The 22,309-nt window shown below is 48.1% G+C and overlaps 8 protein-coding genes across 8 annotated transcripts; 7 read left to right on the forward strand and 1 right to left on the reverse strand.

Moving 5' to 3' along the window:
- Nucleotides 1-15: 15 nt before the first annotated feature.
- N7529_008144 (Fum1p) lies at nt 16-8,099 on the forward strand (the record flags this gene model as incomplete). Its single annotated transcript, XM_057243671.1, has 12 exons — nt 16-668; nt 727-1,240; nt 1,288-1,960; nt 2,012-2,461; nt 2,521-4,694; nt 4,741-4,867; nt 4,894-4,919; nt 4,969-5,826; nt 5,884-6,165; nt 6,217-6,291; nt 6,339-7,157; nt 7,215-8,099. The coding sequence occupies 12 exons, from the start codon at nt 16-18 to the stop codon at nt 8,097-8,099; spliced, it is 7,536 nt and encodes a 2,511-aa protein (XP_057095209.1).
- A 1,772-nt stretch (nt 8,100-9,871) lies between these two features.
- On the forward strand, nt 9,872-11,561 carry N7529_008145 (putative carboxylesterase; the record flags this gene model as incomplete). Its single annotated transcript, XM_057243672.1, has 2 exons — nt 9,872-10,235; nt 10,288-11,561. 2 exons carry the CDS (start codon nt 9,872-9,874, stop codon nt 11,559-11,561), a joined length of 1,638 nt encoding a protein of 545 aa, XP_057095210.1.
- Nucleotides 11,562-12,457: 896 nt separating this feature from the next.
- Nucleotides 12,458-13,081, forward strand: N7529_008146 (uncharacterized protein; the record flags this gene model as incomplete). Its single annotated transcript, XM_057243673.1, has 2 exons — nt 12,458-12,607; nt 12,806-13,081. 2 exons carry the CDS (start codon nt 12,458-12,460, stop codon nt 13,079-13,081), a joined length of 426 nt encoding a protein of 141 aa, XP_057095211.1.
- A 481-nt stretch (nt 13,082-13,562) lies between these two features.
- Nucleotides 13,563-15,832, reverse strand: N7529_008147 (Zn(II)2Cys6 transcription factor; the record flags this gene model as incomplete). Its single annotated transcript, XM_057243674.1, has 2 exons — nt 13,563-15,728; nt 15,773-15,832. The coding sequence occupies 2 exons, from the start codon at nt 15,830-15,832 to the stop codon at nt 13,563-13,565; spliced, it is 2,226 nt and encodes a 741-aa protein (XP_057095212.1).
- A 289-nt stretch (nt 15,833-16,121) lies between these two features.
- On the forward strand, nt 16,122-16,429 carry N7529_008148 (uncharacterized protein; the record flags this gene model as incomplete). Its single annotated transcript, XM_057243675.1, has 2 exons — nt 16,122-16,180; nt 16,261-16,429. 2 exons carry the CDS (start codon nt 16,122-16,124, stop codon nt 16,427-16,429), a joined length of 228 nt encoding a protein of 75 aa, XP_057095213.1.
- A 31-nt stretch (nt 16,430-16,460) lies between these two features.
- On the forward strand, nt 16,461-17,287 carry N7529_008149 (DUF924 family protein; the record flags this gene model as incomplete). The annotated part of the gene is made up of 2 exons (XM_057243676.1): nt 16,461-16,627; nt 16,687-17,287. The coding sequence occupies 2 exons, from the start codon at nt 16,461-16,463 to the stop codon at nt 17,285-17,287; spliced, it is 768 nt and encodes a 255-aa protein (XP_057095214.1).
- Nucleotides 17,288-18,083: 796 nt separating this feature from the next.
- Nucleotides 18,084-20,787, forward strand: N7529_008150 (uncharacterized protein; the record flags this gene model as incomplete). The annotated part of the gene is made up of 4 exons (XM_057243677.1): nt 18,084-18,328; nt 18,360-19,811; nt 19,864-20,160; nt 20,220-20,787. The coding sequence occupies 4 exons, from the start codon at nt 18,084-18,086 to the stop codon at nt 20,785-20,787; spliced, it is 2,562 nt and encodes an 853-aa protein (XP_057095215.1).
- A 368-nt stretch (nt 20,788-21,155) lies between these two features.
- Nucleotides 21,156-22,308, forward strand: ramB (bifunctional protein farnesyltransferase/protein geranylgeranyltransferase; the record flags this gene model as incomplete). The annotated part of the gene is made up of 3 exons (XM_057243678.1): nt 21,156-21,385; nt 21,452-21,556; nt 21,639-22,308. 3 exons carry the CDS (start codon nt 21,156-21,158, stop codon nt 22,306-22,308), a joined length of 1,005 nt encoding a protein of 334 aa, XP_057095216.1.
- Between the last annotated feature and the right edge of the window lies 1 nt (nt 22,309).

A 22,309-nucleotide genomic window follows, 5' to 3' on the forward strand; every position in this document is an offset into this window, starting at 1 on the left:
TCGTTGTTTGTCACCATGCTCCGGCCCGCAATATCCTCTACCATCGAACCTACGCCCGATCAGAAGATGGACGTAATTAAGCTTCGGATGGATGAAGCAGATCAGGCTGTCTTCTCCACCTCTTATTGCAAATCCTTTGCAGAAAATCCTCCTACTCTAGCAGCACATGGCGGAAAGGGGTGTCCCCCAATTGCGATCACGGGTATGGCCTTGCGACTTCCTGGCGGGGTAAACTCCCCGGAAGCGTTCTGGGAGTTCCTGATCGATAAGAAAGACGGTTTGTGTGAGGTCCCGGAGTCTCGTTATAAGGTTGACTCGTTTTATCATGAGTCAAAACCTAACTCTGTGAGGGCGAAGCGCGGATACTTTTTACAGCAAGATCCCGCACACTTCGATGCGTCATTTTTTTCAATCAGTGCATATGAGGCGGCACGAATGGATCCCCAACAACGACAGCTGCTTGAAATTGTGTGGGAGTGCTTTGAAAGCGCTGGGGTGACCAACTGGCGAGGTAAAGACATCGGATGCTTTGTCGGGAGCTTTGGTGAGGACTGGTTGGATCTTGGCAGCAAGGATCCCCAGAGTGTCGACCGGTATCATGTACTAGGAACAGGTGACTTTGCTCTTGCAAATCGTGTCTCGTATGAATTTGATCTCCAGGGGCCAAGGTCTGTGGACACGTGCTAGGCATAGATTGGCGGGTGGATGGCTGATATCAAACTACAGTATGACTCTAAGAACTGGCTGCTCTGCATCGCTTGTTGGCCTACACGAGGCCTGTCAGTCATTGTATTCCGGAGAATGTTCGTCAGCTATTGTTGCGGGGACTAATCTCATCTTGACACCCACGATGACTACCACCATGTCCAGCAACTTGGTTTTGTCACCAACGGGGGTGTGTCGTACATTTGATGAGAAGGCAGATGGCTACGGTCGAGGTGAAGCAATCAATGCGATCTACATTAAGCCCCTCAGTGATGCTCTTAGAGACAATGATCCCATCCGAGCCATCATCCGTTCGACCTCGACCAACTGTGATGGGCATACCCCGAGCATCACAACACCCGGCTCCCTGTCGCAGGAGAAGCTCATTCGAAAGGCCTACGAGAAGGCGATGCTTGGCGACATTGCCCAGACAGCGTTTTTTGAGTGCCATGGAACCGGTACTATTATCGGGGATACCGCAGAAACCGGCGTTGTGGCAAAGTTATTCAACCAGAACGGAATAATTCTCGGATCAGTGAGTACTGCTATCAATGCGTGGTCACTATTCATTAACAACGGTAGGTCAAACCCAATGTAGGTCATTCAGAGGGTGCGTCAGGGATTACCAGTGTGATCAAAGCTGTTCTTTCTCTCGAACACAAGACAATACCGCCAAACATCTTCTTTGACGCACCCAACCCTAATATCCCTTTCAAAGAAGCCAAACTCCAAGTTCCTTTGAACCAAATGCCATGGCCGAAGGATCGCACCGAGAGAGTCAGTGTAAATTGCTTTGGAATTGGAGGTGCCAATGCACATGTCATTTTAGATTCTAGTTCAGTAGTTTGTGGCGACAGTCAGCGGGAATTTGTTGAATGCCCGGGCGCTCGACTTTTTGTTGTTTCGGCAAATTGTGCAGACAGCCTGCAAATCAGGACTCAGGATGTCGCCCAATACGCCAAAAACCACCCAGCTGAGTTGCACAATTTGGCCTATACTCTCGGTGTTCGGCGTGAGCACCTGGAATACCGCGCATTTGCAGTTACCCGGCCCGATAAGGCAATTGATCTTTCATGGCTCCAGGCCCGCAAAGCTGGATCGTCCGGGCTGATTTGGACTTTCACTGGTCAGGGTGCGCAGTGGCCAGCCATGGGGAAAGATTTGATGCATAGATTTGATGCATTTAGGAACGATATAAAGGATCTAGATAAAGTTTTACAGGAGCTGAGCGATTCTCCTGAATGGTCGTTGGAGCGTAAGCGACCCAGCACTCAAAGATGAGAATGACATACTGATGCCAGTACAGATGAGCTTTGCAAGGTGGGAGATGCCAGTCGTGTCAACAAGGCTGAATTCTCCCAGCCCCTTTGTACTGCGCTCCAGATAGGGCTGGTCAACCTGCTGAAAAACTGGGGAGTTGAGCCATTTTCAGTTGTTGGACACTCCAGTGGAGAGATTGCTGCAGCCTACGCAGCTGGTGCCATAACAGCAAGATCAGCTATCATAATTGCATATTATCGCGGGAAGATATGCAGAGACGAGGAAGGGAAGGGTGCTATGGTAGCCGTTGGCTTGAATCGTGATGATGTCGCCCGTTTCCTGGACAACAGTATCGCTGTAGCCTGTGAGAACAGTCCGCAGAGCGTGACACTTTCTGGGGACAAGGAAGGGATCGAGCGCGCGATTCAAAAAATAAAGGCAGACCTCCCAGACGTGCTATGTCGGCGACTCCGAGTGAATATTGGGTATCATTCCTGTAAGAATCTCAACCAACTGCTCAGTTCACCATAAAATAACATCCTAACTCGACCGCAGATCATATGCATGCACCTGGAGCTCTGTATGAGTCTGCTATTTTGCAACATATTGAGCATGACAAGGATATGCTTCCAATGTTTTCGAGCGTCACATCCACAACCATCACAGATCCCAATGAGCTCAGCGCCAAATATTGGCGGCGTAACTTGGAGTCTCCGGTCCTCTTCTCAGGAGCAGTCCGCTGCATTCTTCGAGAGTTGCAGAACCCAGGATTTCTGGAAATAGGACCACATTCTGCTCTCTCAGGACCCCTCCGGCAGATTTTCCAAGCTGAGAGTTTGAAAGTTGACCCTATTTACATCCCAACACTTACTCGGAACGATCATGACTCCCGGTCTATGTTACTCTCCACTGCAGGCTCTATTTACAACAATGGCTTCCCAATTGATCTGTTGATGGTCAATGGTTTTGGTACCACCTTACCAGACCTCCCAGCTTATCCTTGGCTACATAATACAAGATATTGGCATGAAACCCGTGCAGCCCGCGACTGGAGATTACGCTCCATGCCTCACCATGAGATCCTGGGAGCGCGAACTGCGGAATCCTCTGACCTAGAGCCATCTTGGAGGAATATGCTGCAGTTAGAAAATGTACCATGGATCTGGGATCATGTCGTTCAAGGAGAAGTTATTTTCCCAGCTGCTGGATACATCGCTATGGCAGGCGAAGCAATTCGGCAACTCAACATCAGTGGCATAGATTACTCAATAAGGAATATCTTTTTCAAATTGCCCCTTACCTTGAAGGACGGACAACCTACTGAGCTCATCACAACTTTGAGACCAGTGAAACTCAATGACCTTGTTGACTCTGACTGGTATACCTTTACAATCATTACACATGATGGGACTGGATGGATCAAACATTGCCATGGTGAAGTCAGGGCACATTACGATCATGCACCAGAGACAAGAGAGATAAAGCGCCATGCTCGTCCAGTCAACTCGGAGAAATGGTACAAGACTTTGGCCCAGTACGGTCTGGACTATGGTCCACAATTCCAAGGTTTGGATGGTATCTCAGTCAGTCCTATAGAGCACATGGCTAGTGCAAGGATTTGCAATAAGAGTGCTACTCCAGTCAGTCATTACACTCTCCATCCAACCGTGATTGACCAATGTTTGCAATTGATGAGTGTTGCAATGGTCAATGGCATAGCCCGCAAGATCGACCGAATTGTCATCCCAGCAGCCATTGAGCAGCTTTATGTTCGAGACTCTATCTCACAGATGAATCTTGGGGTCCAGGTCAGTGATGGAGGGAGAGGAAATCAATTTGGAGATGCCACTTTAATCAGCGATAACATCGTTTCACTATCCCTAAAAAAAGCCAAATTCTTTGCCTTGGATCACCACAACGCCGGAGAATGCAGTATTCCACTGATCTCGCAAATCAGGTGGGAGCCGGACATTGACTTGCTACCCACGAGTGCGCTGCTTCCCATGAGGCTTGCAGAGTCAGATCATGAGACTATATCTAAGCATGCAATAGCTGTCCTGGCAAAAGTCAGTCTTCTCTACATTCTGGAGACTGGTGATCGACTTTCTGGTGTCGAACCTACGATACCACACCTTGTGAAGTGGAAGAGTTGGGTCAATTCTGAGGCTGTGAAAATTCGTGAAGGGAACAGTCAAATGTTTCCAGAATCGCTAGAGTGGGCTCAGATGAACTCAGCGAGTCGGCACAGCCTCATCGAAGCCTTCCTCCTACCATTCCAGACCCCAGGAGCCACACTCGCTGTTTTCTCAGAATGTATGCGGGTCGTTTACGACAATTCTTTGGACCTTGCGAGTGGCAAGACTACATCTCTGGATCTTCTGATGGCCGATCAACGCTTGGAAAGATATTATGCAGCGCTACAGCCAATGTGTGACTGGAGTCGCTTCCTATCGCTTATAGGCCATTCGAATCCTCGAGTCCGTATCCTGGAGATTGGTGCTGGAACAGGAAGTGCCACTCAAGAAGTATTGAAACATCTTCGAACCCGTGAGGGTTCGCGATTATTTTCCACATATACGTTCTCAGATGTCTCTTCGGGATTCTTGGTGGCCGCAGAAGAGAAGTTTGCCGATTACAAAAATATTCACTATAAAGTTCTCGATATCACCAAGGACCCCAAAGAACAAGGATTTGACCTGCATAGTTTTGACCTTATCATTGCTTCCAATGTGAGCACTTGTCTGTTGCCTCTTTGATGTCTTCTCACAAACTTAGGTTCTTCATGCCACCCCTCGACTTGCAACATCATTGGCGCATGTTCACATGCTTCTCGCGCCTAAAGGACGCTTGCTGCTTCACGAGTTACACCCAGGTATGAATATTTTGCTGAAGCTCGGGGATCGTAAGGCCTAACACAACTATTCACAGACATATTGGTAACCGACTATATCATGGTATATACTGCAAGTTCTCTAATTAAATGCACACGCTGACCATGAATAGGGGATTCTTCCTGGCTGGTGGCTCGGAGAGAATGACGAAAGACCTAACAAGCCTTATGTCTCGCCGGAGAGATGGGACTGCCAGTTACGCGCAGCTGGATTTAAAGGCAATGAAGCCATGATATACGACCTGGACCCACCATATCAGAATAACTTTACCATGCTTTCAAGTGTCATTCAAGTACCACTTGTACCGAAAGAGATCTTACTTTTGATCGATGATCGTCGAGACAGCTGGGCAATCAAGGTCGCCCACTGTTTCCGTGCCAAGGGTTATGCAGTCGATTGGGGCACTTTAGCTGACCACCCGCCAGCTAACAAATGTATCATCTCTCTGTTGGAATCAACAAGCCCATTTCTCTCCAACATGAGCGCACAGGGATTTGATGATCTTCAACAATATATCACCAAAGCGGACCGCGGCCAATTCCTCTGGGTGACCAGGCTAGCTCAGACCAGCTGCACAGACCCTAATCACGGGTTTATCCTGGGTTTCGTCCGGGCCTTGAGGCACGAAATGACTCTAGATATATCAACCTTTGAAACTGAATGCTTTGACGATTCTGCAGCAAATGCACTTGTACAGGTCTATGAAAAGATTCAGAGGTCCCCCGATATTTCCTTAATGGACCCAGAGTATGAATTTACTTTTGAACAAGGTACTGTGAATGTGAGCCGGTGCCATTGGGGATCCCCGATGCAGATGCAACCTGTCCATCACCCAAAAGAACTGCCCAAAAAGCTGGATATCGATGAATATGGTCTGGTCGATACGCTCCACTGGACCGCCACTGATGAGTTACAGTTGGCAGACGACCAGGTTGAAGTCGACATGCACTACATTGCTTTGAACTTTAGGGTATGTTGTTCGTCCAGAAGGAAGAACTCAGGGGTACGGGATCTGACCAGCTTGTAGGACGTCATGGTTGTCATGGGTGTGTTTGGGGACAAAGAGTGTCTAGGCATTGAAGGCAGCGGTATCGTTCGTCGCGTCGGATCTGACGTGGTCAGCTTGGAATCGGGCGATAGAGTAGCTGTGACCAATTCCGGAATTTTCGGTGATCGGATTGTGACATCTCAAACGAGATGCTCCAAGCTTCCAAGAACCTTGTCTCTTGAAGATGCGGCTACCATGCCGTCTGTATATGCGACGGCAATATACTCGTTGATTCACCTAGGCATGCTGAAAAAGGATCAGGTCTGAGCACAACTAATATGCATTGCCTTATCCACGCGCTGACATTATTAGACTGTATTGATCCACTCGGCCTGTGGCGGTGTTGGCTTGGCTTCTATTCATATATGCAAACTAATCGGCGCCGAGGTATGTGGCAGTATCTCTGCTCTCAGGCGCAAAGCTAATTTCGCCAGATATTTGCCACCGTAGGGAGCGAAGAGAAAGTCCAATATCTTATGGAGCATCATGGCATTTCCCGCAATAGGATCTTCAACTCTAGGAGTGCCGAGTTCCTACCCGCCATTTTGCGGGAGACCAATGGTCGAGGAGTAGATATTGTTCTGAACTCCCTAGCCGGAAAGTTACTACATGCCTCGTGGGAATGTGTAGCCAAGTTCGGGAGAATGATTGAGCTCGGCAAGCGGGATTTCTTGACCAACGGGGTGCTTAGTATGATGCCGTTTGGCAAGAACCGAGCCTTTTTTGGCGTGGACCTCAACGAGATAGGTGATGAAAACCCCCAAGTATTTGAAGGACTGATCTCTCAATTTTTGAATTGGTACAAAGAGGGCAGGATTTCACCCATTCGCCCAGTGAAGGTGTTTGATGCGACGGAGGTTGTGGATGCATTTCGATATATGCAACAAGGTGTTCACATGGGTAAGATCTTGGTGAAGATGCCTAGTGATCCTAAGCAGCTTAACTGCTCGGTGGGAAAACCTAGGTTTTCTCTCTCTACAGACGCATCGTATCTGCTTGTTGGGGGTCTTGGTGGACTTGGGCGTGTGGTATCAACTTGGATGGTGGAAAAAGGAGCAAAGCACTTGGTATACTTGTCTCGAAGTGCTGGAAAGTCTGAGGAAGACCAGGAATTTCTTCATGAGCTTGAGGTACAAGGCTGCAAGGCGATTTGTGTGGCTGGCAGTGTGACTTCCATAGATGATGTGAATCGAGCTGTCTCGCAGTGCAAGAAGCCTCTTGCGGGTGTTCTTCAAATGTCGTTGGCTTTGAGGGTAAGAGAAAGAGACGGCAGTTGTGTTATTGACGAATGCTAACCAACTTATACAAAGGATCGAACATTTTCCAGAATGACTTATGAGGAATGGATCTCATGCCTTGAACCCAAGGTCCAAGGAACCTGGAACTTACATCATGCCGTGCCTAAGAAGGGCCTTGAATTTTTCGTGGTGTTTGGCTCAGCATCTGGAACTTGTGGTTATACTGGCCAGACCAACTATGCCGCCGCCAACACTTTCCTAGACAGCTTCACCCAATACCGGCGGCAGATAGGCTTGCCCTCATCTGTTCTGAGACTCGGACCAGTTGAAGATGCTGGCTTAGTGAGCCGTGACGCCAACTCCCTACAGCTCTGCCGTGCTGCCTCATTCCGCATGTTAGTGGAAAGGGACGTGATAGAAGCTTTACAGCTCACCATTACCCAGTCATGCCTGCAAAGCCCATCAGGTAGCGTCATTGCCGGACTAAGCAACACCAAGCCTACCTCGAGTCCCAAATGCCGCCCTATGTGGGTACCAGAGGCGAGATTTGCTTTGTATTTGAACTTGGAGACCGAGGGGGAGCAAGTTGCTCAGTTGAGAAACGACGAGCTCATGTCTCTTCTGCAGAATGTCGAACAGAATCCGGCTGTTCTGGACGAACCAAATACCGAAGTGACCATCCGTAAGGAGATTGCTCAGCTAGTTACACGGCATCTGGCGCAGGCAGGCGGCATGGACGATGAACAAGTGGCCAATATGGCAATTGACTCGCTACTGTCCATTGAGATCAGGAGCTGGACTCGTCGGAACCTGGGCATCGAGGTCAGTCTGATAGAGATCTCGAAAGGAAGAACGGTTGGTGGTCTATCTGGAGTGATCATTCAACATCTGAAGACCAAATACGTCTCAAAGAGCGCTGGAGATAATGACGAGATCACTCGTCCTGAACTGCAGTGAGAATTTTGTATTGCGGATAAACTGGATGTCATGTGCACTACGTTATCCTTGGAGAACTCTTCCAATTTTTGTTATAGATACTACTCTTTGAGCACACGGAATAATCATTGGGTTCAATTTGCTGAATTGGACTAGCAGGCTAGAATCATGCAGCATGAAGGAGCTATCTTGATCTACTGGACTGGAATGTATTGGTGAGAATCAAAGCAGTGAATTTGTCTAGATTGTATGAAACATGAGAACATAGTGACCTCTTTAGTCAAAATTCCAGTAACCATAATTTCCGCATCAAAGGCATAGAGAACTCTGTCATTCAGGGCAAATTGGGCCGTACTCAGGTTGACTCATCCATGTGGACAAGCATACTTGAGTTCCATTGAACAGGAAATGGTCTTGGTCCATGCACCTAGACACCATGAGTAGAACTAAAAGTTCGGCCATCTAGCACTCTAGATAGCGTCTCGCCAGAAGCCGAATGACGCTCAGTGAGCGAGCCATCTACTTACATAATTGCTCAGTAACTAACTAGTTAAGAGGTAGTTAACTAAATATTGATGATTATGTAATACTCAGGGGCGAGCACTGAAACGGAAAAGGGAAAGCCATGTCGCACGGCCTAATTTAGTTTATATGCTGCGGACACGTCCCGGTTTCGTTCTCACAAATAGTGAGCTGGTCTTTGCACCATTTCTGCGCGAAGTAGAGGCGACACCTTGAATCTTTCGTCAACGCGGGCTCCAATCATTAACGCAACCCCAACAGCTGCATAGAGGGGTCTTGTCTGATTTCGAGAGTTCTGATATTTGGCGCATGGAGCATATATATCGAGGTGCAGACGATGGAGAGCCATTTCGCACACTTCAGCAGAGCCAGAGTAGGAGCAGTAATGGTCTGCATCCGAGCACCAGACATGGGAAAGGTAGAGGAAGTGGGAGAGGAGCGGCGAAGGGCTAGAAGTGGGTTAGCAATTTGCGAAGACGCAATCAACGCGTAGTCAATAAACCTTCGATTATTTCCTGGGATCTTGAATTCTTTGGATGGCCCAAATGGTGTCTATGTGTAACGGGCGAGCGCTGGAGGCATGCAAAGGCCTCGTGTGTACTCTTGCCTAGATTCCCGTTTATATCCACTAATGAATCCAGAATACTCACCAGGAGAGTTCTTCTACACCACCAATACCAAGGCTGCCATAATAAGCACCGTCTCATGCGGGATCATCCTTGCGGTATCTCTCTTGGTTAAGTTAATGGTCTGGAATTTGGACAAGGCGAAGTCCACATCGTTTTCCTCTTCTGAAAATCAATCGAGAGACCATCTTCACATTCTCTTAGGAATTTATTCTAGTTCTGAGTCTTATGGCCCCAAGATGTACCTAGGTAGCGATCATTGATACATAAATATGTAGATATGTAGATAAGCACCTCGGCTGCCAAATCTGGCCCCGAGCGGACCTAGCCGTTCTCCCCGCAAATGCCTTTCTTACCTCTCTCTTTGACGCCAATTGCAAATTGCCGATCTCCTCGTCTCCCCTCACCAATGAGATCCAATCGCCTCTTTATCTCTCGGCTACAACTTATCTTCCGGAATTGTGGAATCAATGGCCAGTGTTTTAAAGGACGAGAGACTCCCATCGGACCCTGAATATTGTCATTTAGACTTAGTTGTTTATCCGCATTAACCAAATTATCCCCGAGGCTGAAATAATCCTACCAACGAACCTATAATTACTACAAGTACAACTCCCAACTCCAGCTCCAAACATTAGCGTCAATATGGAAACAATCCGCCGCCCGCACCTAACAAATCTTGCCCACCGCGGCACAATTCAGGGAGTAACGATTTCGGCGCCTTCTCCAAATTCCCGGGATCTATGCCATTACTTCGGTGGCATTCGATATGGCCTCGCTCCTTCCCAGCGCTGGCGCCGTGCGAAGCCCCTCCCAACCTCCTTCAGCTACGGCAGCAAGAATGCGCCGGGTAACCACAATGGCGGAGCGGGGTTGTGTCCTCAGCCGGGCTTCCTGAATCTATCGCCCGAAAATCCAGATGCATGGAGTGAGGATTGTTTCCAGTGTAATATCTGGACGCCTGTTGGAAAACCACCGGCAGGGGGTTGGCCTGTCTTTGTTTTCATTCGTGAGTAATCTCCACCAAGCAGGCGATTGAAAAGTGCTGATTGATTCCGAAGATGGCGGATGGCTTCAATTTGGGACACCCAACTCATTCAATGCCGCTGCATTGATCGGTGAGACGAATTTCAAAGCTGTGGTCGTGATGCCAGCATATCGGGTAAATTTATTTGGATTCCTATACTCGTCCGAGCTGGAGCAAGATGCTGCTTCGGCCGGGGAGACGGTTGGAAACCACGGATTCTGGGACCAGAGACTCGCGCTAGAATGGATAAAGGAAAACATCCAGCTGTTTGGGGGCAATCCTAATAACATTACCATCTCGGGATATTCAGCCGGTGCCAACTCCGTCTTTCACCAACTGGCGTACGATCTCCGTCAACCCGAGGAGAAATCAATCGTCCGCCAGGCCTGTATTTGGTCTAACAGCCCAGCCGTGCAACCAAAGCACCCAGCGGAGACCCAGAATCAGTTCGACCAGCTTCTAGCTGTTTTGGACATCCCACGATCCCTCCCAGCAAGTGAGAAGCTTGCTCGTCTACGTTCGATCCCCGCGAAGCGACTCCTCGACGCAGCGAAAACCATCGAAATTCATCAATTCCGACCAACAACAGATGGGGACTTTATCTCGCCAGCCCTCTTCACAAGCCTTGATAGCGGCGATTTTGCGCGCAAGATACTTTCCCGCAATGTCCGCATTATGATCGGCGAATGTGCCGACGAGCGCTTCCTCTACAGCACATGGTTCCCTCCCAAGGGCAATACGCTTTCTGCACTCCGCACTCGCCTCATTGCCGACTACCCGGAGCACATTGTCGACGCGGTCATCGCACAATACTATCCGTCCGGGAAACTGCCAGACAACTGTAAGGACTGGGTTGATGATGCGTGGGGTAGAATCTACGCCGATATGCAGGTGCACCAAATGCAGCGTGGTCTTGCGCATGCGCTGACACGGAATTCTGGTGCTGTTGATGCGTCGCGGCTATTGTATCGATATCGCATTGAGTGGCGTGCGAAGTGCATGGATGAGGCTATGCCGGTTGAGTGGGGGGTTACACATTCGTCGGATTACCCTATTTGGTTCTTTGGAAATGGGAAGTCGTTGGAGGACGGTGAGAAGAGCCTTATTAAAGATGCTTTTGTTGGCCCTCTGGGTCGCTTTGTTATGGGTTATGAGGAGTTTGGATGGGGCACTTCTGGGGCTAAAATGGTTAGAGTGTTGAAGAGCGATGGAGATGTTGAGATTCGGGAGGATGGGGCTTTAGATGAGGGTGTTAGGGTTTGGAAGAGGTTGAGGGATGCCGATACTGGAAAGGTGGCGAGGCTGTGAGGGTTAGGGTTGGATGTGTATATTGAATCTTTGGTGAGTTACATTATTTTAGAATTCGAGAAGCTACCCTTCATATTAACCGATTCTAATATTCATAGCTTAATTCTAGAATCTCAACCAATGCCTTCAAGACTACATACTATCCCCGTCATTGAGTTAAGTAAGCTGATTCGCCACCTAGCTTTCCCCGCATTCCGACTACGTCAAGCCACTTTAGGGTACATCATATTACATCGCAGTACATCAATTACATTAAATACATCATGCCAAATAGGTACTCTATGTTACTTGGAAGTATTCCAAACAAAAGCCATCCGGACTGACTCCATTTAACTTCGCAATTGGCTTTAGAATCTATTGTATGGTTACATGGTCCGCATTGGACAGGACTAGACCATACCTAGACTTCTCTGCAGCATGTGTCTGGCTGAGATCCATATGTTCCCAAGTCTGTGATTCACCAATGGAATATACAGCTCGTGATCATATACGGCTTATGTCCCTTTGAATACCACCCTTGTTCTTTGGTGCTTTCGTCTTATAAGGCAGCTTCCCCTCTCCGTGACATCTCTTCTTTTTTTTATTCAATTCTATTGAAATCCAAGCCCACCTTGGAAAAGAAAAAGGTATGTGCTATCCATTTCATACCAACGACTATGCATATAGTAATTCCTCTTCCCCAAACGGCAAACCACCCGAACATTACAATGACGTCTTTGACTTCCCCTATGGTTATCTCATGATTAATTATCAATATCCCTACATCTCTGCCATTTTCAATATTTCCTTTCAAACCCGATCGATCTCTCGTTCTCGTTAATCTAACATCCTTTCAAGAGACAGACGTCACTCAAACCATCATTACGGATTACTCCGTTTGCCTCGACATATCCAATATGTCTGACGACAATACCCGCCGCCACTGGCACGGAACTGCCGGCGACCGTCACGAACACCTTAATGTCTGGATGAATGGTGGTGCCAAGGGGCCTAGTGCTCGTGCTGCGTGGGCGATGCCCCCTGGAACCGAAAATGCTACTCGAAGGGTAGGTGATTTTTGCCTCTTTCGATTCCTTGTATTTATTTCATTTTGCTTTCATAAAATATTCCCTTTACTTCTCCCCTATAACATCCAAGGCCTCTCCTCTCCCTTACGATAACCCCATCCCCAAATACCGGCATACGTTAACCATTCACCGTCATCTTGACTACATTACCAAAGCCCAATCCTAACAACAATGAAGGACTCCACCACCTCCAACTCATCAAACACCGCCAACAACGCAAATGGCTCCCCAGCCATCCCAACTGTAAGCGAGCGCCGCCGCTCCAGCTCCGGCGGCTCTTCTGCCGGCCTCTTTGCCAACCTGCAGTCCCAGAAACGGGACTCCACAGACCCCGAAATGACCGCCCGCCGCGCAAGCTGGAATGAGCAAGCTGCAAAGGGCGGCATGTTTTCAAACTGGTGGAACGGGTACACTCGCGGCAGTGGCAGTGGCGCCAGCAGCGGTAGCAAGTAGCTCTTCCCGAGCACTTGATCTTTCATCTTTGTATCCGGGATCTTTTTTGATCTTCTAAGTCGCGCCATTTGCAACTCGGAATTTGATGCAAACACAGAAGTGGGAATTCGGGAGTCGTTGTATTTTACTCTGACACTGATTTAGTTTTTCATGAAGTTTACGAACTTTTTCTCTCTATCTGGTCCTAAATGTAGTATAAGGCGATGATATCATTTGGTTGCATGTTATAAGTTCTACCCAATAGTCAGCTAAAGGCCGTGCTTCACTCTGTCCATAAGTTCAGTTAATCATAGAATAAAGATGTGACATCCCCCGGCAAGCCCTCATATGATCACAATCATGGTGTCTGCAAAAAGCACCAAATAAAAATTAATAACATGTAGAACAGGAGGAGACTATGTACACGTAAAGTGCAACAAGCCAATCCAAGCAACATTCAGGTATTAGACTAGCAGCCACCTCAAACAAGGACTGTCCAATATTACCCCATAGTAGTTTCCCACCCCTTCTCAATCATAACATCCACCCAATAAGCATCCTCATCCCCGGCATCAAGTCGTCTCCAAACCTCATTCACCAAGTTGAGACAAACACGAATTGGTTTAGGCGGCAATACATGCAGATATGAAGTCAAACGGCCGAGGATAAACTTTCGGGTGCGCGAGACTTCGATGGCTTCCATTGAAATGCTGGGCAATGAGTTTGGATTGGAGGGATTGCTTTCGCCTTCCGTATACGCTTCGCCGTGTTGGTTCGAAGCGTCTCTCTGGGTATCGATATCTGTGGAGAGAGACGGGAGTCGAAGCTCTGAGCACGAGGCTACGAGCAGGAAAGGCTGGAGACAGCGGGTGCGGGACTCCAGTGGGATAGTCTTTAGTCGGGAGAGGTTTGTGACTGCGAATTCGGTAAGCCAGTTGTTGGAGACGGTTTCTGGGTGAGAAGTTTCTTGGGTTATTGGTGGTTGGGAGCGAGAATGGTTTTGGTAAAGATTGTGACTGGAGGGCAGCGGAGATGGCGAGGCATTTTGAGTATTCGTGCTGTGCATTTCGGGGTTTGAAATGCCAAATCCAGCCGATAAGTTCATGCTGTCCAGGTCGATAGGAAAAATTGGATCACGGGCTGTTGAACACGTGCTATCTCGGTATTGAGAAGGACTGGTTTCTGAGACTGGGAGGCGCTTGTGAAGAAGATCGGGAAAGACACGATATAGCTGCATGAGGCCAGTGCATCTGTAGGCCTCAGCCATTGTCAGAAGATGCCAGACTGGTGTGTCGTCATCACCAGGGCTGACAATTTCCGCCTCGGAGGGATGGGCAAGAGCCAATAGGCGCTCTTCTAATTCACTGGCTTTCTCGATTGCCACTTGACCACGGGCTATATCATCTTTGGAGGTGAATCGCCTTGAACGAATGCGTTTCCGCTCACGGCGGATGAGTTGCCCCACCTCGTGCACTGTGAATTGGGTATCGCGGGCTATGCCAGTCCATGGATGTGGAACTCGTTGCAGAACAAGAGGCTCGCCCATAGATGAGCCAGCTTGTGAGTCATCCGATAACAGGATCTTGTCATTGTCTGCAACAAATGAAAGTAGCATCTCCCAGTAAATCAAAGCTTCTTCGAAGAACCGGTAATTGTTGCTGTCATTCTTAGGGAATCCAAATTCAGGGCTGTTCGATGACGAAGCTATGGTGTTGAGTTGTTTGCGGAGTAGGTTGAAAAATGATATGCCCAAATCAGTTGGATCGTGCCAGCTTGCTGTCTGACCGAGCATGAGTAGCGCCAGCAATGATTTGTCGTCTATCACTGTTTCGCGCGAGATTATTTCAACTGCTTCGTCACGCATCTTCCGACCCATCGGCCCAAATTGAGGAAACTCGTTAACCAGCGTTGCAGCGGCCATGCTTTGCATTGTCCGGCACATTGCCAGCGAAGAACCCCAAAGACGAGAGACCGTGGTTCGGAATGGGTTCATTTGGCTGTCATAACTGGAAAATAGCGCCGCCACTTCCTTGAAATAGTACTCGATCAATGTCCATGATGGGTTGTTCAGTGAGCGAGACATAGTCATGAATTTACGTGGTGTGTAGCGGCGCGACACGGGAGGATAGCTTCGAACAATAGCCGAGGGCGAGAAGTCCTGGTACACATTGTCGGTATGTTCTTCCACTGGAGATGGCCCAATAAGTGATAGAAAATGCGAAAGATCTACTGTCGCATCCATTGATTGTCCAAGATCATGGGAGAAATCTCTCGAAGGTGAGAATGACGTCGACGCAGCCGCCATCGGAGACGGCTCAGAGAGATCTGTCAGTTCAGGTAAAGACCCGTGACCGGGAAGATTCCATAGATCATCACAAAGGCTATTTGGTGCGTCTAATCCGAGATCCGAGGGCTCTTGTTCGTTGTTCGCCTGGAAATTTGAATCATCTTGAGTCGAATTATCGTCGACTTGGGTTGTCGGTTGAATTGTAGCAGTCGACGCAGAAACTGCAGGGCTCGTGGTTCTCACCTCCGATGCCGAAGCCGAAGCAGCTGGACTAGACTGGTCATATCTGGTTACCCAGCGCAGAGATTGGGCATAGCCGGGGCAATGGACGCCTAGACGTGTACAGCGATTGCAATGTGGTTTCTCCTCGCCACATTTGACCTGTTTTTGTTAGCTACATGTATGTTTGGTTCTTGACAAAAGACACCAACCCGTTTACTCTTGCATCTCGCACAGCCATTCCGGGATTTCTTAACTCGGCGCATCACGCATTTGAGGACATGAATCCGTCAGAACAATCCGACATCAAAAATGCGGAGTATGTCAAGCCCTGAAGACCGTGCGGGGGGCTTATCGAGATCGAGATAACGGGACCTTTTTGCCTCTTTGGGCGACTTGGCTGCATGTTATCAACACATTGTATACAGAACGAAAACAGAACGAGGTTGACTAGTAAGTCTGGCAGTTTTTGAGAAGTATACAGGGGGAAAACAACATTTGAAGTAAAGAAAACATTGGAAACATTAGAAACGATGTGCAGAGTCAAGCTCCATGATGACTGAGCGCGTGGGGCCCGGGGCCGTGGGCTCCGAGCTCCGAGGCTCGGGGGTTTAGTGCTTGGTAATTGACATCTACAGTCCTACACTCAATCATGGTACTTCATCTGAGGGTGAGTTGTTGCTTAAATCGATAGCTCGCTTCAACCTAATATCAAAATAGCCAGTATCAAAGAGACTCACTCAAGTCTCGAGAAAATTGATCATCAAACCAGTGGTGATCCCGGCAACTGGTCTGATATTGAGCCCAAGCCGGACACAGGCCAATCGATTTCAATTGCCACAGAAAAATCACAAGGATATTAAAACCTGCAGATTTCATTCGACTTCGCGTACAATGTCAAGCTCTGCTGAACTGAAGCAGACTTTGACACCAGCTCTCCTTGATGACGTGCATAAGTTCTGGTTCGACCATCTTTCCGACGAGGAGTCACTGGTTTTGCCGGGATGGAGCGAGATGGGTAAATGGTTCACTCGGGATGAAGCTTTTGATAAGGCATGTGTGTAAGTTGATTTTTGATTCGTTCTCAAATTACGACGAAGAAATTAACAACCCCGAACAGCGACCAATTTCGCCCTGTCCTGCAGACTATAATTGGCTCTAAAGCTTCGGCATCAGATATTCTATCTGCAGTGAACCCATCTTCTCCATTGCATTGGTTGAGTATCATTCTTCTACTTGACCAAATTCCCCGCAATTGCTACCGGGGAGACGAGTCGAAGGTGGTCTTTGGGTATTTTGACCCCCTAGCTGAGGAGATTGCCCTCCAAGCACTCGATCAAGGAATTCCGACTCAATTGCCGTATTTCAAGTACCGGCTGGCTTATCGAACTTGGTTCCATATGCCTCTTATGCACTCAGAAAGCTTAGCTGCTCATGAGCAAGCTATCAAGATGCACGAGGATACAGCCAGGGAGATGAATGATCTTCTGGCTATGGATCCATCGACCCTTGGCGAGGAGGACAAAAAATGCCATAGTGCTCTAAAAAAGAAATCAAATGAACTTCAAGCATTTCTAAGTCAGACCTTTGACTACGAGAAACGGCACAAAGTGATTATTGAGCGTTTCGGGCGCTACCCCCATCGGAACCAGGCGCTGGGGAGAGTGTCTACTCCTGAAGAAACTGAGTACCTGGAGAATGGTGGTGAGACGTTTGGGTGAAATTTATGGAACATTTGTGTTTATATGCATGTATCAATAGTCAACCGAGGATCGTCTAATTGTTTACTATTAGGAAATTCACTACTCTTTCTGGAGCCTTTGTAAAATGCCATCTGGTCAGTTGCATGCATGCTCAGAACACAAAGACAAAGTCGAATTATTATTTGGTAAGAGAAATTGCAGATCCATCCCTGCATTCCAGAGTATGTTCCTGGAATGTGCCCAAAGCAGAAGGTGAGCACATGCGCCCTTGCTCGCCTGACCCCTTTCCTCTTTAAACCAGACCCGCATAAATCATTTGACTCAATGTCTTTTGGTGGGTTTGGTAGAAGCTCAACAGCCCAAGCCTGTACAGAGAGCTTCAAAGCTATAGAAGTGTTAATTTTGGTTGGGCAGTAACTATCTTGAGGCTATTCTCCAAATTCCCCGGGAGCACCACATCGTATTGACCTTAAGTCGAGTCAGGTTTTACTCGCAGACCATGACCTTTGAAGATGAAATCAGACCTCACCATGCCGGTTTCAGGCAATCCCCAATAGCAGTCTAAAAACACCGCATCTATATTGCTAACAATTCTCAAAGTTTGACAGCCAACATGGTTTACTTTTTCTTCCATTCACTCTATCAATAGCGAACTTCTACGAAACTCGATACCACAGATTCGGGCTTGGCGCTGAAGTCTGGCCACGATACGCCGTGTTCTACTGCTTCCAAGGCCGTTGAACATTACCCAAGTTGACGTTGACTCTAAGTTCACCATGAATGCTTTGAAGTTGTCAATTTCTTCTCACCCATTATGATCTCTTCGCGCCAGTCCTCTATTCGACCTTTCGTTTTCTCGCTTTTGGCTTTATCGGTGGTATCGTCTAAAACACTGCATCTGTTTCAACATGCCTCCTCCCTTCCCCGGGGCCAATTTGCGCTATATTTTCCGACATTCTTCATTTTAGAAGCCATTTCATGCATATTCGCATGGGTTTTACTCTTCAAGTGCACGGGTCTCAAGTTTATGGTGGGAAATGCAGTTACAGTAGCAACCACGTGAGTATCTTTCAACAGTCAATCATCAAAGTATGGGCCCTGACAACAACAGACTTTTGTGCTTCACTTTGTGCTCCTCCCAAATCGGATTCTACTTTGTTACTGGCAGTGAGATCCGGTGGGACGCCGCCACAACTGTGGGAAATGATCCAGAAGGCAGGAAGTTAATGCTTAGCGGTCTGAGGTCATTCCTCGGAGCTGCAGGTATATTGTTTGTTGTATCATGGTTGCTCAAATCTTGGATATATACAGTGATGAACTGTTGGTTTTCTGCGCTGTCTAGAGTTGAACAGACTGAGAAGGCAGACGAAGAGACTCTTGCTACTTCGCAGAGAAAGCCGCGCGCAACCCGGCTCGCTCAACTGTGGACTTTTCTGGCTCTTATATACATTGGTCTGTTACGCTTTGCTCGGCCTCAAGTACCTTACAACCATATGTCAGGCGCTATTCCATTCACTTTTATCCAGGCATTGGGATCAAGGCCAACGGAGTTACATCAGACTGGAGACCAAGCATTTCCAATTCCAAGCCTAGTTGGGGAAGAATATTGGGAAGGTCCTCGCGATCACTTCAAGGGCTGGACTCCAGGAAAGCAAACCGCCAAAGATGCACAACCCACTTGGGCATCTGGGAAGCTACCTGAAGGATTCAGGCGCTGGGGAAAGGAGAGCCTCCATGGTGATAAAGAAGAGAACGCCCCTCAGACTGGAAATCATACTTCACGGAAGAATATTTACAGCCCCACGGAGGATCCTTTGCGGATCACAAATCTCGACCTTGAATTACTTGAGCCCGTGGCGAAGGCTCTCAAAAATCACAAAATTCCCATCACGCATGTCGTGCTTGTGCTGATGGAGAGTGCTAGAAAGGATATATTCCCCTTTAAAGCAGGTTCACATCTGCATGAAGAGATCCTGTCATCTTACAAGACGCAAGACCCCGAAACCATACGAAAAGCAAATACCAAACTATCAAAGTTGACTCCAATTTCTGAGAAGATTACCGGCGAAGCGAGTGGCTTCTCAGTGCACAAAAATGTTTCTACTGATTCTGGGGATCAATGGTGGGACGCAACTGGGCCAGAAATGGGTGGAATCAACTTCAACGGCATCCTGACCGGCAGCAGTCTATCATTCAAGAGTGCTGTGATGAACTACTGTGGTGCAGGCCCACTGCCAGTTAATTTCATGGACGAGGCAAAATCTGAGAATTATCAACCTTGTATCATGCAAGTCTTGGAGTTGTTCAACACGCTCAAAGAAAAAACGACTTCAAAACGCACATATATCTCCAGCTCTGGGCTGGAGCACATCCACGGCCGCAACTGGAGCTCGGTATTTATGCAGTCTATTACAGGACTTTATGATGAGCAAGACGTGCTCAACAAGAGGATGGGGTTCCAAGAAGCCATATATCGCGAGGATATTGATCAGCCCAGTGCGAAGCATTACCACAAGGGCATGGAAGAAATAAACTACTTTGGGTAAGTTGTATGTCATCCCAATTCAAATTTCTACGTTGCTAACATTACCTAGATACCCGGAATATGAAATATACCCTTACCTGAAAGATGTGGTCAATTCAGCGATCGAGAAAAACGAGAGACTCTTTTTGTCACACTTCACAAGCACAACTCATCACCCATGGGGTACACCCAAAGATTATCACGAGGAACAGTACTTCTCAGACGAAGGCCTCGTGGCCAAGCACGAGGACATGAACAAATACCTCAACGCGGTTCGATACGTCGACACATGGCTCGGCGATATAATGAAAGTGCTCGACGACTCTGGCATTGCAAACGAGACACTAGTTGTCCTCGTGGGGGACCAGTAAGTTATGAATTCTTTAGGTTTCTCATACGAAGAACAAACAACCTGACTTCAAGCAGTGGCCAAGCATTCCCCGAAGATGCCCCAGTATCCGGGACCTATGAGAACGGACACATCAGTAACTTCCGTATCCCCTTGGTCTTTCGGCACCCGCTATTGCCCAGGCTTCAGATCACAGCCAATGCAACGTCAATGTCTGTTGTGCCAACCATTCTCGATCTACTGGTCAACTCCGGGTCATTGAACGACATGGACTCGAGCGTAGCTCTAGATCTTATGAACGAATATGAGGGACAGTCACTAATCCGCCCATACCAAGCTACCCACAATGGCCGTCAAGCATGGAATTTTGGCATCATCAACCCTGGAGGAACAATGCTCAGTGTTGGGTCCGCGGCAGTTCCGTATCGGCTCATATTGCCACTCAGCGAGGACTTCGAGTATATGTTTTCAAATTTGGATACAGATCCAGACGAGCTGAATCCATTGCATGGTTGGTCTTTGGAGGAATTAATTGGTCATGTACAAAGAAAACATGGAGACGAGGCCGGGAAGTGGCTATCGGATGCCGAGAAAGTGGGGAAATGGTGGATTGAAGAGCAGAAGAGACTGTGGAATTATCAATAATAGCATCGAATCTTTTTTTTTCTTCTATTTCTTTTCCCATTGAACAAGAAAGAAGAATAGGAAGAACGAGTTTCGTTCGTATTGTTCGGCTTTTCTTTGTTACCGCCTGAGGCACTGACGCGCCCCACCTCCACCTCATGTTTTATATCCGCCGCATTTCGCGTCTTCGGTCTTGGATTCAGACGTTTTTCATTTAAACAAAAGGTTGATTGATTGAAGTTACATAATTTGATCTCATCACGGCAGATCTCATTCTTTGAAGTCAATCCTAAGTCATCCTGTGCATTTGCTATCTTTGTACCCCACCATTTGATTGCATCGGCACTCGGTCTCTTTCCCCCCCCCAATTATATCTCCGCCACTTAAAAATGGAAGGAGACTATTCTGCCAATCCTGAATGGGCAGACATCACCCCAATTGAGCTGGACGATGGCTCAAGCTCGGGCGCCATGCCGCTGGCTACCATCGCCTACCCACCCGAGTATCTCGAGGCGACATCATATCTGCGTGCCGTGATGGCCGCCAACGAGATGTCTGAGCGGGCATTAAAGCTAACCGAGAATGTGATCTCGATGAACCCGGCGCACTACACCGTATGGTAAGTTGATTGGCTAATTAATGCTACCTCCTCATCAAGCCACCACATATCTAATATCATTTACAGGATTTACCGAGCAAAGATCCTCTTTGCACTGGAAAGAGACATCAACGAGGAGTTGAGCTGGCTGAATGATGTTTCATTAAAATATCTCAAAAATTATCAAATCTGGTATGTCCGACAACCCCGAATAAACCACAAAGACGAAAGGACAACAAGACAAAGCCAAAAAAAAAACTAACACCTCAATTAGGCACCACCGTCAAGTCTTAATGTCATCAAAAGCACACTTCCCAACCTTCCCACCCAAAGAAGCAGACTTCCTAATGGAGATGTTCGCCCAAGACTCAAAGAACTACCACGTATGGACCTATCGCCACTGGCTTGTGCGCCACTTCCAGCTCTGGGACGAGCCCCGCGAGCTAGAAGACGTGGAAGCTCTTCTAAAAGCCGACGTGCGCAACAACTCCGCCTGGAACCACAGGTACATGCTGCGCTTCGGACCGCGGGACACCTCCTCGCCAGACGCGGGGATGGTGAATGCAGGCGATATGAGCACGGCGCCGGCCGACAAGGGCCGGCTGCCACTGGTCGATGAGGACGTTATCGATGGCGAGCTGAAGTTCGCGCAGGAGGCTATTCTGCGCGCGCCGGAGAATCGGAGTCCGTGGTGGTATGCGCGGGGTGTGTTGAGGGCTGCTGGGAGGGAGCTTGGAGAGTGGGAGAAGTTTGTTGCGGGCTTCGTTTCGGAAGGTGCCGTTAAGAGTTCGCATGCTGTTGAGTGGTTGGCTGATTTGCATGCGGGGAACGGCGCGGAGGCGGAGGCGGTTCGTATGTTCACTATGCTCAAGGAGAAGTATGATCCTATTCGGAAGAATTATTGGGATTATCGCATTCGGAAATTGGATCAGATTGTGGCTTGAG

The sequence above is a fragment of the Penicillium soppii genome (assembly GCF_028829465.1).
Source record: "Penicillium soppii strain IBT 18220 chromosome Unknown utg000006l, whole genome shotgun sequence".
NCBI lineage: Eukaryota > Fungi > Ascomycota > Eurotiomycetes > Eurotiales > Aspergillaceae > Penicillium > Penicillium soppii.